Below are 14,688 nucleotides of genomic sequence, written 5' to 3' on the forward strand. Positions count from 1 at the left end.
CACGTTGAAACCTTTGGTATGTCAAATCTTTGATCATCTTTCATAAACAAATGAACTCTGTTATGTTCCATTGTAAGACATTTTGATTAGAACATTGATGATACCAACTAGTCTTGCCATGTTTCCATGGAAATTAGATATGTTTTATCACATCTTATATTCCACAAAGCATGTTTGACAAGAAATAGAGCAATTAGCACAAAATTTTAGCCTCTATTTTTTTTTTTCTTTGGTCTCAGCAGGATTCATCATCTGTATCATTTTCTAAGCATTCAGCCATAGAATATTTGTTAGCTAGGATATGCTACTTTGTCAAGGTTGGACATCAGTCTACAGAGACCATTTGTATAAGCCAAGGCAGAGTGTAATATACTACACTAGAAAGTCCTAAGTGATATGGCAAAAAATGGCAATGTGACACGTCATCCCCCTGACCAACGCACTGCCCGAGGCTCGCCAAACCCTGCAGCAGCTCGGCCTCCCACGCAACCAAAGGCACAGTCCTACCTTGCAGACAGCTACATCAGGTAACATCAAACCCCCTCTATAAATACCCCCGAGCCCTTAGAAAAAGGGGGGATCACACACTCAACAGACGGAGGTTTCTCCTCCTCCTAAACCCCCTCCACATCTTTCTCTAACTTGATCGTCGGAGGGGTCGGGCCGAGCTCCTGGCCCGACCTGTGTGCAGGTGCGAGACGGTGTCGCCTCTTCCTGGCGCTGTGGCGGAGCTTCTTCCCGACCGGGACGACCCGACCTCCCGACCCGAACCACCGAGCTCGGCTGCTGGGAGACCCCGAGGAGCGCCCCCAAGGAGATCACCGCCTTCCGGACCCGAACCAAGCCGCGACGGCCCCGAGGCCACGGCTAAAAAAGTTACTTACCGTAACACTAAGAATAAGATTACAAAACAAAATACTATTTTGTTAGTAATATTCGTATATGTAAGATCAAGAAAAATGAACTGAGATCATTATCACATACTGAGTTTGAAATGATGTATAGATGCAATATATGATCTCTACACATTAATTCCTGTAGCAAATACTCCTTTACATGCAATAGTAGCTTCAGCAGATGTTGTTGTTAACAAGAGAGCTACTGGTAGTATCAGAGACAGATTTATAATTGCTTTTGCAGCAAGATCTGAAAGTTGGTAGTTCTTACTCGAGCGAGTGATGTCTCTTATGAATGCAATACAGATGAGAGAGAGGAACTACAGAAAGGAGAAATCATAGACTACCCTCCTCCGGTGACTGAAACAGTAATCTTGAGCTCCATAAATGTTGTAAGAGATCTATGAAAGCAACATAAAGCTTTAGCAGACCATGCAGGGAAGATGAAGATGATGGTCGATCAGATAGCCAGGTTGGGTTTAATTACATACGTATATGAAATCATCTTTTCTATCAATCTTTTTATGAGAAAAAAATAGGGTGCAGTTGACCACATGTTTGAGCTTGACTTGGTCATTTTGACTATATCTATGATGTTGACTCCAGAACAGGTGACACTAATTGTGTCTTCTTGAAGATGACATGGTCAAACGTGTAACATATTCCATCTCATGCTTTGAATAGAGGCAACCATGAATTATATCTCATCCACTTGCCATGGAAGGGTGAAAAGAAAAGATGCGTCCGTCGTAGCTTAGTCGACCGGAACAAATTTGTGGCACCCAAGTTACTACTCTTCTCCATCGATGAGGGAACGAGATGACCTGCTGCGATCGGTATCGTCGATGGGAGAGTTGACGAACTAAAACCTAATATTTCGATCGAGACATAATAAAAAATAAAAAAAAGTCAACTTCTCCCATCCTAGAGTGAACAGTTCTTCTCTACGCTCCACACAATGTAAGATTTCTGGTGGAATGGAATGAAGACCAACAACATGAGGCAAAAGTCATTCCTACAGTCCTAATCGATTTACCGGTCAATGTTCCACCCACAAACCATCAGCCGATTAATATCCCTTGCAAGAGAAGTCAAATGATGGACAGTGTTTGGTCTTCGAAGGAACACTTCTCCTCCACATGATTATTATCATTCTCATCATCAAAGAATTAACTATGTTCTTCCGTGCCTATAACTTGAAACAAAGGTTGACTTGCATCATTCTTTGAGCTGAATCTTATTTTACTCAAAGTAGAAAAAGATCATGATATAAAATCACCTTTGAGCTGAGCTTCACTTGCATCATTCTAAGATTTGTTTTTTTTACTATGCTGATCATAAATTAGTACGTCAAGCCCTTTAAGTAAAAATGATATCCCAATTTAGTCTTATTTAAAGAAAGTGAAAAAAAAGATTTAAATAAATTTAAGATTAAGTATTTTGGATTAGTAGTTCCAACTCAATAGATTAATGTGCCAACTATGTGATACTCTCTCTTTTTAAGAACACAAACTCAATAGATTGACAGTGCAAAATGCTCTTCCTACCATATCCTTTTGGTCAATCGGACCACGTAGTGGTTGCATTCCACAACCTTCCGCTCTCTCCCCTGTCCTATAAACTGCTCCCCACTCCTTCCATCCTCAACTCCATCCCCACCCACCACTCTCTCTCGACAACCATGGGCAGGGCTCCTTGTTGCGAGAAGGCTCACACCAACAAAGGAACATGGACAAAGGAAGAGGACCAACGCCTCATCTCCTACGTGAGAACCCACGGCGAAGGCTGCTGGAGATCTCTCCCTAAAGCTGCAGGTTCTTCTTTATGCTTTCTTCTTCTTCTTCTTCGGTTCCATGTCACTGAGACTGTAGCTTCCTCTTCTCCTCAGGCCTTCTGCGCTGCGGCAAGAGCTGCCGCCTGCGGTGGATAAACTACCTCCGCCCTGACCTCAAGCACGGAAACTTCACCGATGAAGAGGACGAGCTCATCATCGAGCTCCATGGCTCGCTCGGAAACAAGTTACTCTCCTTCCTCAGCTCAATTACCTGCAGGTTTGATGGCCTGCAACGATTTGACGCTCTTGGTTCTTGCAGGTGGTCGGCGATAGCCACGCGGCTACCGGGGAGGACCGACAACGAGATCAAGAACCACTGGAACACCAACATCAAGCGCAAGCTCCTCGGCCGGGGGCTCGACCCTCGCACTCACCGCCCCGTCCACGGTGGCTCGCATGACTCGCAGAGCAGCGGAGTAAGTGCCGACGACGACAGCCGACGTTCCAACCTCGACCTCGACCTCACGATAAGCCTTCCTTCTTCGAGATCATCAGAAACCATTTGCTTCTGCTACCACCTCGGCAGTCGCAGCAGCGAGGCATGCAGCTGCCGCACGAGCTCAAGCGTGCGCTTTCTTAGCTTCCAGCACACAAGCTCAACCTCGACCTCACCATAAGCCTTCCTTCTTCGAGATCATCAGTAGCTTTCATAGTTTCCACAGACTCTGGGAAGAAGAAGAAGCGGAAGATTCAAAACCTCTTCATTTCTCAGCTTCACCTGTGCATGTTGAATTCAGCAGAAAGAGACGGCGGTGAGAGAGTCGAAGATGAGTAGCCGTAGTCTTAGTCCTAATCATACTTTATCATGTTGCAATCCTCAATGCAGAGCTTGTCAGGGTTTTCAAAGACGTAGACTTACACTCCATACATGGATGTTAGCATGGATGAGAGTTGGTGGAGCAGAGCATGGATGTTAAAGAGTTTGAATGTAATGTCACATGATTACAAGATCTTATACCATGAACCATTCAAACTAATTAACTAACTAACTAACTAACTAACTAACTATATATATATATATATATATATATATATTCTTATGAAAACTGGAGGATGACTCTAAAATATATTACTATATAAACTATAAATTTTTTTTATATACTCTAAAATATATAACTAACTAACTAACTCGCCTCATCTCGCCCTTTCTTCTCTCAAATCCTGCTCAAAGCCCAAACCCTCGCCGTCTCTTCCTTCGTCCGCCACCGCCTCATCTCCCCGTTTCAGTAAAGAATGGCTCGATTCAAAGTGAGCTTTTGAATGCTTGTGTCTCTCGTGGCGCTACCTCTTCCCTACTACTTACTTCACTTCCCCTGTTTGGTTTGATTTTGGTTGCAGAGGAAGAAGGCGCTCCCAAAGCCGTCTACGGTGAAGAATACACTCTGAGTGGATCGGATCACTGGGCAGACGATCCCGAAGAGTTTTGTCTTCTCCAGGGGGAAGCTAGGCCTTCCCAGAGATCTCGAATTGGATCTCCGGAAGCTTATGCTCCCCCATACCACCTTAAAATTAAAGGTCATTGGATACCCTAATCTCCGTTTTATATGATTTTTTATGTTAAATAACTCATTTTACAACCATTTGTTTGATAAAGTTAGTAACACATGATTGTTATGATTAAAATGGGAGAAAGTTATTAAAGCAATTTTATCATTGAACCCCATCTATCTAATAAAATTAAAGGTCATTGGATACCCTAATCTCCGTTTTATATGATTTTTGATGTTAAATAACTCATTTTACAACCATTTGTTTGATAAAGTTAGTAACACATGATTGTTATGATTAAAATGGGAGAAAGTTATTAAAGCAATTTTATCATTGAACCCCATCTATCTAATATAATGGAGGGGATAACCTTTTATTTGTACCTGTTTTTCTTTTTATTCTACTTCATGATTGCATGTTATTAAGCAATAATAACATGTGGGTATGGACTAATCAGTCAGCACCTGATGGAATTAATTTGCTGTGCTTTATGATTGCAAGCTTGATCAACAGTGTTTTCATGTATTTTATTGTGATTCTTGCTTCTGTGGTGACTCGAATCTTCATATACGCATCCTGATCCTATTCACATGTTTTTATCCCTGCAACACCAGCAGAAGAATGTCCAGTTTGGAATTAAATTTCTAAGGCGACTAAAGGAACTGCTCAAAATCTGGATAAGTCTGACTTAAATGTCAACAAATAATGTGAACATGTCATGTATCTGCATAGTGTTCCTTTTGATAAATTTTGTACATGAAATAAGAAAACACACCTTAAGGATTGTGGCAAGGGACTGTCAGGTCCTCTGCACTTCACTGAGGAACATAAGCTTCTTTTTTGTGCTTTATTGAAGCTCAATTTTTATGCAGCTGGGTCTTCAACTTCTTTTAGTAGAGCAAAAAGATTAATTTTGTTTACTTCGGTGACAGGAGAAGAAACAGAATAAACTCGAAGACTTGTGAATGTTGCAGGGCCTATGGGTGTGACCCATTTTCTTATACCATCAAACTCAAATGAGCATGCCCCATTTGCGTGTTGCAAGGACACCGCAAGGTCCAACATTAACTTGTAAGATACATGAATATGCGTTGGCTGCTGATATTATTCGATCTCAGTCTCATCCCAGTTGTCTTAAAGAGCTGTTCAGTAACTCGCCCCTAGTAAGTTTCTAGTCTTTGTACTTACTATCTGTTTTTATTGACACCATCTTATTGTTCCATTATATATGCTTTCATATTTTTATATTTTGTCTATTTTACTTGGTGTTTGATATAAAACATACCTTTTACTCTGACATTCATTTTTTATACAGATTTTTCTTTCTGGCTTTGGGAGTGGAGATCAGCACCTGAAGCTCACAAGAATCATGTTTCAAAACATCGTCTCAGCCATTGACATAAATACGGTAAGTATTAAGACCAAATTTAGTTTTAACTTTCTTTTTTTTAACATTCAAAATCCATTTTTGTATTTCTTATCTTTTATTGCAGGTTAAACTGTCCTCATGTCAGAGGATTATTTTGTTAAGTTACAATAATGAAACAAATCTAATTGACTTTCAGCATTATTCCATCCGTCTACAACTGATTGGTGTAACTCGGAGGATTAGAAAGTTTGTTTGAATCTTGGCATGCCAGATTTGAGGAATCTTCAGGATGTTGGCGATTTCCTGACCAAGTAAGAGCTAATTCATCTTTCATCAATAAATGATAGCTTTAGATTAAAATAACTTGGGAAATAAAGAGGCCACAATTAAATTTAAGATTATTATTTCTATGATCATGTGGTCAAGTTTTTATAGCTTATGGACCCTATCTGATATGTAAGCTAGACTATTCAATGGATCAAGAAAGCAGTACTGTATGCATGTTCATTTAATGTTATGTGATCAAAGCTTGTAAGAAGCAAAAACGCAATTATGTAATATTCGTTGTGACCAGATCCTCAATTGAAGTTACCCAAATCTTATATCATAGTGATCTAGGATGAAAAGTCAAAGAAATCTGGATACAGAACCAGAATCGTGTATCATAGTGCTATCTAGGATGAAGAGATAGTGAATCTGGTTGGAATTTCTTACCAGTGTTGTATAATTTAGAGCCAAACACTATCAAACTTCTCTTACACACACACAAACACACACACACACACACACACATATATATATATATATATATTGCTGATCCAAGCAATATATTGCATCATTTTGATCCAAGCAGATATCTTATATTACATCATTATTGCTGTAGGGCTGGCTATGGTTCAGAAAGTGAAGCTGATGAAGAATCGGCAACTCAGTTTGGCAAGTGAGCTTGACAGAGTAAACCGGGCATCTACCCAAAGTGCTGTTAGACTTCAGGAAATTGGACCCAGGATGACACTTCATTTGGTTAAAGTCTAGGAAGGGTTATGCTCTGGAGCTGTTATATACAATGACTTTGGTAAAGGAGATTGACTCGTTTGGTCTCTCTGATGGGTGTCAAACCATGTAGTGTTTTCTAAGCTGCATCCTAATATGTAGCTGTCATTTATTTCATCCGTGATTGTGTTTTTTTTTTTCAGCGATGATATGTTGATTCTTAATGCAGTAAATATTTCTCTCCCCAATTGTGCTTCGTTTTAGATATGATTTGTTTTACATATTGTTTATTTAGTTTTGGTCTCATGGTGTTATGATACACATAGCGTTGTTGACGGCCTAAACAAGAAAGGCAGGTCAAGGATGCACATCAAGCTAGGGGCCAATAGATTCCCAACTCATTGTGTTCTCAAAAGATTAAACAATCTCCTTATCATGTGGAAAATGTGCTAAGTTTATACACGATTACATATATTAGAATGATGCATTGATCAAACAAGTCTAACAGTAAGAAAATTTCCATGGCTCTTCATCTGTCTTCTTGCAGTGAAAGGGGAGAGCAGAATGAAACAGGCTAGACAAACAGGAACAAGCTGAAGGTTAGCTCAAATCAGAGTCAAGTGATGGATGGGAAAGAATCATAAAAGCTTGTGAGACACCTAGCGAAAGACATCAACAGAGAGAATTAGCTTTGAACAATCCACAGGTATAAAGCCTTGGTTCATTATTTTACTGGTCGCATTGCATCTTATTTTTCTTCCGTCTGTAGTGGACATAGTCCTACTTGCTAAAAGCTTTAGTATATGCTCTCTGTTGATAGAATGTTTTTACTTGTAGCCATGGTGTCTTATAGCTTTATGATGACTCTACAATTACTTTTGAGATTTAATGGTGTGTGTCGATAGTATTGAAAGGAAGGTCTAGTTACAGTTTGGTGGAGAAGTACACAACCACACTGTTCCACTTGTCTCATACCATGCAACAGCACTGTTCATTTACCCATCCCATTCTGTAGAGTTAGCCGAACTGGTACTTGTTTTTCAATGCCAATGATTAATGTTTGCTTCAATCTTGCTTATCCCTTCTTGTGTTTTTCTATTCAAAAGAAGCAATGAATTGTCATCTTCCCTTCCAAATTGTCGGCACCAATCAATCAATCGACGTGTTCCATGAGAAACACTTGTATTTGCTCCTCCCTCTACCAAAAGGCCAAAAAAACCCACTGAGCATGAAAAGTAATCCATGAGAGCGACCTCTACCTCTCCTCCCTCCTCCCTCTATTATACTCTTTTAATCTCTCATCTCAAGCTAGCCAATCCCTACCTCCTCCTGCTGGTTTGCCATTATCTTAAAAGCCAGTCTTGCCTATGGTCCAGAGATTCTCAGAGATCGTCCTCAACCCTCCTCATTTTTATTTGTCTCTCCAGCAAAAATTATAGCTCATGGGTGAATTTGACCTATCCATCTAATGGGTGATTCAAAAGATTTAGAAGCACTGAGAAAGCCACTATAACCACTGTTGTTGTCGAGAATTCCAGGATTGATAACCATGAAGTCAGATTGCTTAGGATTAACATATATATATATATATATATATATATATATATATATATATATATATATATATATTATCAATGTAGGACTACTTTTATTTCTTGTTATATTCTTTATCATGGACATGGATATTTTTCTTAACAGTTCCTTCTATCATCTCTCTTTATTCGTAGACCTATTTTTCTTTCTTTCTTTCTTTCTTTCTTATAGTCAACATCTACTACTTTCTTAGTCAATTGTTTTTTTCAATCTTGATTATGATATCATATTGAGATTTTAAGACAGAGTGATGATGAAATTGAATACCAATTCGAGTTAAAAGCTTAAATTTAACTTGTGGATTAAACCCAATATATAACTTAATGAACATGAATTATTCGGAGTCATCTCTTTAATCTTTTATGTTAATTTGAGTATATATTTTTTGAAATAGTTTATTCAAGCTTTGTGATCACATCATCCTCTTTGAGTGTAGCAGGAAAGCTCATGTAAGAAATTGAGCCACCACTCAGAAAACATCAAAAGCTGTGTACACTCCTAATTGATGTGCCTCATCAATGAAGTTGAAAGCTTTCAAATCAGCAGCAGCTCTTTGTATGGTTTTCCTCCCCAACCATGACAAGTTCCCATACAATACATTACTGATCACTGGTTAGGTGTATGAGCTATGCACACACACACACACACACACACACACACACACACACACTCTCTCTCTCTCTCTCTCTCTCTCTCTGCTGTGGTACTATTGGATGTGAACGACCAAAAGGGCACTGTGGAGGTGAATGAAAACCCTCATCATAAGATATCAAGAGATTTAAGACCAGCATTCATGTGTAGATATTAAGGATTAATGTCGCTGCCACCACCCATGCAAGCAGACATGCTTGCACAGGTTTGGGCGGCCCCCACGCCCACTCCACACCACCAAACAACAAGCTTCATCTCTGCTCTCCATGCGCTCACCACCCGTTCCTCTTCTCATCTTCTTCTTCTCAGTCTTCACCTCTCTCTTTCTCCTTCCACCAAATCTCAGATCATCTCCTCCTGTTGTACTATCTATAGATCCAGTGCGATCTCTAATTCCGTGGGAAGAGGAGAGTAAGAGAGATGAAGGTGGTCGTGGAGGTGGCGGACGCGGCCGGGCTAATGCCCAAGGATGGGCACGGCTCGGCTAATGCGTTCGTGGAGGTGGAGTTCGAGGGGCAGCGCCACCGCACGCAGGCTAAGCACAAGGACCTCAGCCCGGCGTGGAACGAGACCTTCGTCTTCAACGTCTCTGACCCTGCTCGCCTCGCCGACCAGACCATCGACGTCTCGGTGTATCACGACCGGAAGTCTGGCGGCGGCACCGGGGACGGTGGTAGACACGGTCGTGGCCATGGTCACCACCGCAATTTCCTCGGCCGCGTCCGCATCGCCGGCGCCTCCATCGCGCTGTCTGATGCCGACGCCCCGCTGCAGCGTTTCCCCTTAGAGAAGCGCGGCCTCTTCTCCTACATTCGCGGCGACGTCGCGCTCCGCGTCTACGCAATACCGGAGTCCGCCGCGGAGGTCCCTGTCATCACTCCTTTCGTCGAGGTCGAGCAAGCTCCTGTCGAGAACAAAGAGAAGAAGGCTTCGTCCTCGGTGGTTCCGGAGGAGGAGCGGCGGGTCTTCTATTCGGTTGAAGCCGGAGGGGGGGGCGGCGCCGCACCAACAGGCGGAGGCGGTGCCGCCCCTACAACCGGAGGCCTGGGCTTCGAGTTCGCTCAGATGAAGCAGGCGATGACCGGCCAGCCCCCGGCCTTCAACATGTCGCCAGTATTTAACGTGTCCCACGCCCAAGCCCGGGCGGATGCGCCGTTCCCGCCGACGGTGATCCAAGCTGGCCCTCCGGCAGTCCGCCCCGGCAACGACTTCGGCCTCGTGGAGACCGCCCCGCCCCTGGCCGGCCGCCCCGGGTACCGCCGCGGCTTCGGCGGTAGCGACAAAATCGCCTCCACCTACGACCTGATCGAGCAGATGCGCTACCTCTACGTGAACGTCGTCAAGGCCCGCCATCTCCCCACCATGGACCTCACCGGCTCCCTCGACCCGTACGTCGAGCTCAAGCTCGGCAACTACAAGGCCACCACCCGGTACCTGGCTAAGAACTCCAATCCCGTGTGGCAGGAGGTCTTCGCCTTCTTCCAGCACCGCCTCCAGTCCAACCTTCTCGACGTGGTCGTCAAGGACAAGGACCTCGTCAAAGACGACTTCGTCGGCCGCCTCGCCTTCGACCTCGCGGAGGTGCCGCTGCGCGTCCCTCCCGACAGCCCCCTGGCGCCGCAGTGGTACAAGCTAGAGGACAAGAAGGGCGAGAAGCTCCCCAACGGTGAGCTCATGCTCGCGGTCTGGATGGGCACGCAGGCCGACGAGGCCTTCCCCGACGCGTGGCACTCCGACGCGCACGACGTTGGCCTCGACGCCCTCGCCACCACCCGCTCCAAGGTCTACTTCACCCCCAGGCTCGTCTACCTCCGGGTCGTCGTCCTCGAGGCGCAGGACCTCGTGCCCCACGACAAGAATCACCCGCCGTCGAACGTCTCGCTCAAGCTTCGACTCGGCCACCAGTTCCGCAGCACTCGGCACGTGCGGGGATCGCTCAACCCGACGTGGAACGAGGAGGTCATGCTCGTGGCGTCAGAGCCTTTCGACGAGCACCTCGTGCTCACGGTGGAGGACCGGGTAGCGGCCGACAGGGAGGAGCCGCTCGGACGTCTGGTTCTCCCGCTGTCGGCCGCCTTTACACGTACGGATCACCACAAGATCATGGAGCCTCGCTGGTTCAGTCTCGCCAAGCCGACGGCCTCAGACGAGAAGGCCGGCGACGGCGAGAAGAAGGAGCACAAGTTCTCCAGCAAGATCCGCCTCCAGCTCTACCTCGAACTGGGCTACCACGTGCTCGACGAATCAACCCAATTCAGCAGCGACCTCGAGCCGGCGTCGAAGTTGCACCGGAAGCAGAGGATTGGGATACTGGAGCTGGGAATCCTCGGTGCCCGTAACCTCATGTCGATGAAGGCAAACAAGGACGGCCGGACCACCGACGCCTACTGCGTCGCCAAGTACGGGCCTAAATGGGTCCGCACTCGGACTCTCCTCAACACTCTCACGCCGCAGTGGAACGAGCAGTACACATGGGAGGTGTTCGATCCCTGCACCGTCGTCACAGTCGCCGTCTTCGACAACTGCCATTTGGCCGGTCACAAGGACGACGCCCGAGACCAGAGGATCGGCAAGGTCCGAATCCGGCTGTCGACGTTGGAAGCAGACCGCGTTTACACCCATTTCTATCCCTTGTTAGCTCTCCATACCTCCGGCCTGAGGAAGACCGGGGAGCTGCACCTGGCGGTGCGGTTTACGTGCACGGCGTGGGTGAACATGGTGGCCCTCTACGGGAAGCCGCTGCTGCCGAAGATGCACTACGTGCAGCCCATATCTATGCGTCAGATGGACATCCTACGGCGGGAGGCGATGGTCATCGTCGCCACGCGGCTCGGTCGTGCGGAGCCCCCGCTGCGGAGGGAGGTGGTGGAGTACATGCTCGACACGGACCTGCACATGTGGAGCCTGAGGCGGAGCAAGGCCAACTTCGTCCGCCTGACCACGCTGCTCTCCGGCGTCACCTTCGCCGGGCGGTGGTTGGAGGGCGTGCGGAGCTGGAGGAACCCCGTGACGACGATCCTAGTCCACGTGCTGTTCTTGATCCTCGTCGTCTACCCGGAGCTCATCCTGCCGACGGTGTTCGTCACCTTGTTCATGGTCGGCGCATGGAACTACCGGTTCAGGCCGCGCCACCCGCCGCACATGGACACGAAGCTGTCCCACGCCGAACTGGCCCACCCCGACGAGCTCGACGAGGAGTCCGACACGTTCCCGTCGTCGAAGGCCGCCGAGCTGGTGCGGATGCGGTACGACCGGCTAAGGAGCGTGGCGGGGAAGCTGCAGACGGTGGCCGGGGACATGGCGACGCAGGGGGAGAGGGCGCGGGCCTTGCTGAGCTGGAGGGACCCGCGAGCGACCACCATCTTCATCCTGCTGTCGCTGGCGGTGGCCGTCTTCCTTTACGTGACGCCGTTCCAGGTGGTTGCGGTGGTCGTCGGGCTGTTCCTGCTCCGTCACCCCAGGTTCAGGAGCAGGATGCCTTCGGCCCCTTTCAATTTCTTCAAGAGGCTGCCGGCCAACTCCGATGTGCTGCTCTAAGGTTAACGGGGGCTGAAACGAAGAATGATTCCAGTGATGTTATCTATTCGGTTGCTACTATTTCTACAGAGCTTATTCCATTTGTGATATATGAACATATTAAATTCCATGGGAAGCATGTCATGAAGAAGATGAAGGATGGATAGATGGAGAGACACATTTCTGTATGTCTCGAATAAGAAAACTTAGGACTGATTTCATCTTCATTTAAATATTATTTGTGAGATATTTATGAGATAATTTACATATTGTTGGGAAGCTTATTGAGGCATGATTTCAACACATTTTATAAAATTTAATTTGAATTTTTTTCCTTTATTTTGATCATAAAAATAAAAATAATATCTATCTTAGAAAATTGGTTCCAATTATAGTTTTGAAAGAATTTGAGTGATGAAATATTAATCTAGTTTTTTTGGTTAGGTCTTATCTTTTTTGTATCATCTTTATTAGATATTAGGCTGTCAATAGAAGTTTAAGGAGATAACATTATTTTATTTTAGAAATATTTTTCTTACCACATTATTTTATAATAAGAGTGGAGAGTTAAAATTATATTTTTTGACTTGAACATAATATCTAAGAGTCAAGTCTATGATCTTTTCACTTTTTAACATTGTATGATGAGTCTTTTAACCTTTAAATTTCTAGATTTTTTGTTTTGTTTTTCGGATGATGATGATGATGATGATGATGATGATATCAGCATATGTTGAATGTTTCCACTTAGGTGATAGGATTATTTATCTTCCCATTAGTCCATCTCATTTCTCTCCTCCCAATCCATCATCAAGCAGACAAAAAGTGTCCTCTCTCCTGATCCTGGGTTGAAAGCTTCAACATTAGGAATGTTTGATGGTGGGGATTCAATCTTCTGCTACAGTAAGAAGTGAGCTTTTAGGTAACATCATGGGATCATTCTTCTGATTCCACCCAGCTAACAGGTTTCAGAAAGTGGATAAGGATCCTGAGGCATCCACACAAAGCATGCCAACTTCTGACACAAGAGAAGCTTCTCCTCTGTACATCATTCTAATGTGAATCCGTAAGCTCGGGATGGAAAGGAGAATAAAGCTGCTGGGTTGGGTTGGACCATAATCCTGTCCTTGATACTCCACTCCAAACCAAGCCAAAAGAAAGAACAGCTAAAGAGATAGAACAAGCAACATTGGAGACTTCTGAGTTGTGCCACACGATCACTTGGTCTCGGTGGGTGTCTGTGCACAATAATAATGTTAGATTCTGTGGGAAATCCGACAATTTGCCTGATAGCTCCATGTTGGCTAAAAGTTGATATAATGTGTTTCCCCAGCAGAGAATGACAGACACTTCAACAAACAAGTAAGTAGTATCTTTGGATGTTTGAAGTTTACATTTTTGAAGAATAAGGAATTCATTCATCTTAAGAAAAGTTTTTTTTTTGTTTTTTAATGACGGAAAAAACTCTAAGAATTAGGGTTAATTATTTTTTATCAATGTTCTATGTAACTTTTGAAGTTTTTCTCTAATAAATCTAGAGAGGAGGAGAAAAAGGAAAAGAGAAAGATGATGTATTTTAGCCAATTTATGTAGATTGGACCTTTCTAATTTGTACCTTTAGACTTGTTATTGGTATTCTTCCTCCAAGACTCCTAGGAACAAAGTGGTGGTGGTGGTGGTCAAGAAAGAGGGAAGAGGTCATCACTGTTAAGCACAGTAGAAGAAGCTGATACTTTCCCTAATCTGATTCACTGATGATCATGTGCAAAAAAAATCCTTGGTCTTCTCATTTCAGCTGAATCAACTGCTGTCAATAGCACAAATTTGGAGCAATGACCTTTCTGAGTTGAGTCATGAAAGAAACATCCAATATCTAACTAGAAGCTAAAATTCCTCCCTAAATTCATGTTTCTTTTGAATTGGAACTCTTTTTCTTCTAATGCACAAGTCTGTCTCATGAGTCACATCAGTGTGACTCAAAAGCTTTAACTTGTGGACTAAGCTCAATATAAATCATCCATCTCACTTAAACATAAGCAATATAGAAATTTTCTTAGTTCCCTTTTAATCAATCAATCTCTCGAATATACATACATATGAATATTCTCTTAAACATAATCAATATAGAAGTTTTGAAACTCTTTGGCTCGCAAGTTGCATACTATTATTTGCTAGATTAAATGTAGCTTCAGTATCTTAAAAGAAAGAAGCATCGAAACTATAAGAAATCCCTTTTACCTTTGTCACCATTGAATTGATCTTTTGCACAAACACTAGTTTGTTTCATATAATCTAAGGAAAAAAAATTAATTTGGTCCCAAAAAATAACAAAAAGAAAACGAAAGAAA

At 44.0% G+C, this 14,688-nt stretch overlaps 2 protein-coding genes and 1 long non-coding RNA gene across 3 annotated transcripts; all 3 read left to right on the plus strand.

The window, feature by feature from the left end:
- The first annotated feature begins 2,517 nt into the window (after positions 1 to 2,517).
- LOC135638187 (myb-related protein 308-like) lies at positions 2,518 to 3,629 on the plus strand. The gene is made up of 3 exons (XM_065151184.1): positions 2,518 to 2,710; positions 2,785 to 2,914; positions 2,990 to 3,629. The coding sequence occupies exons 1-3, from the start codon at positions 2,578 to 2,580 to the stop codon at positions 3,345 to 3,347; spliced, it is 621 nt and encodes a 206-aa protein (XP_065007256.1). The 5' UTR covers positions 2,518 to 2,577; the 3' UTR covers positions 3,348 to 3,629.
- Positions 3,630 to 3,858: 229 nt separating this feature from the next.
- On the plus strand, positions 3,859 to 6,828 carry LOC135638140 (uncharacterized). Its single transcript, XR_010496521.1, has 6 exons — positions 3,859 to 3,978; positions 4,069 to 4,245; positions 5,151 to 5,381; positions 5,534 to 5,626; positions 5,784 to 5,898; positions 6,471 to 6,828. It is a non-coding gene; the product is annotated as an uncharacterized LOC135638140 (long non-coding RNA).
- Positions 6,829 to 8,989: 2,161 nt separating this feature from the next.
- Positions 8,990 to 12,607, plus strand: LOC135638801 (FT-interacting protein 3-like). The gene has a single exon (XM_065152219.1). The coding sequence runs from the start codon at positions 9,245 to 9,247 to the stop codon at positions 12,359 to 12,361; it is 3,117 nt and encodes a 1,038-aa protein (XP_065008291.1). The 5' UTR covers positions 8,990 to 9,244; the 3' UTR covers positions 12,362 to 12,607.
- Positions 12,608 to 14,688: the final 2,081 nt, after the last annotated feature.

Source organism: Musa acuminata, chromosome BXJ3-5 (assembly GCF_036884655.1).
Source record: "Musa acuminata AAA Group cultivar baxijiao chromosome BXJ3-5, Cavendish_Baxijiao_AAA, whole genome shotgun sequence".
Classification (NCBI taxonomy): domain Eukaryota; kingdom Viridiplantae; phylum Streptophyta; class Magnoliopsida; order Zingiberales; family Musaceae; genus Musa; species Musa acuminata.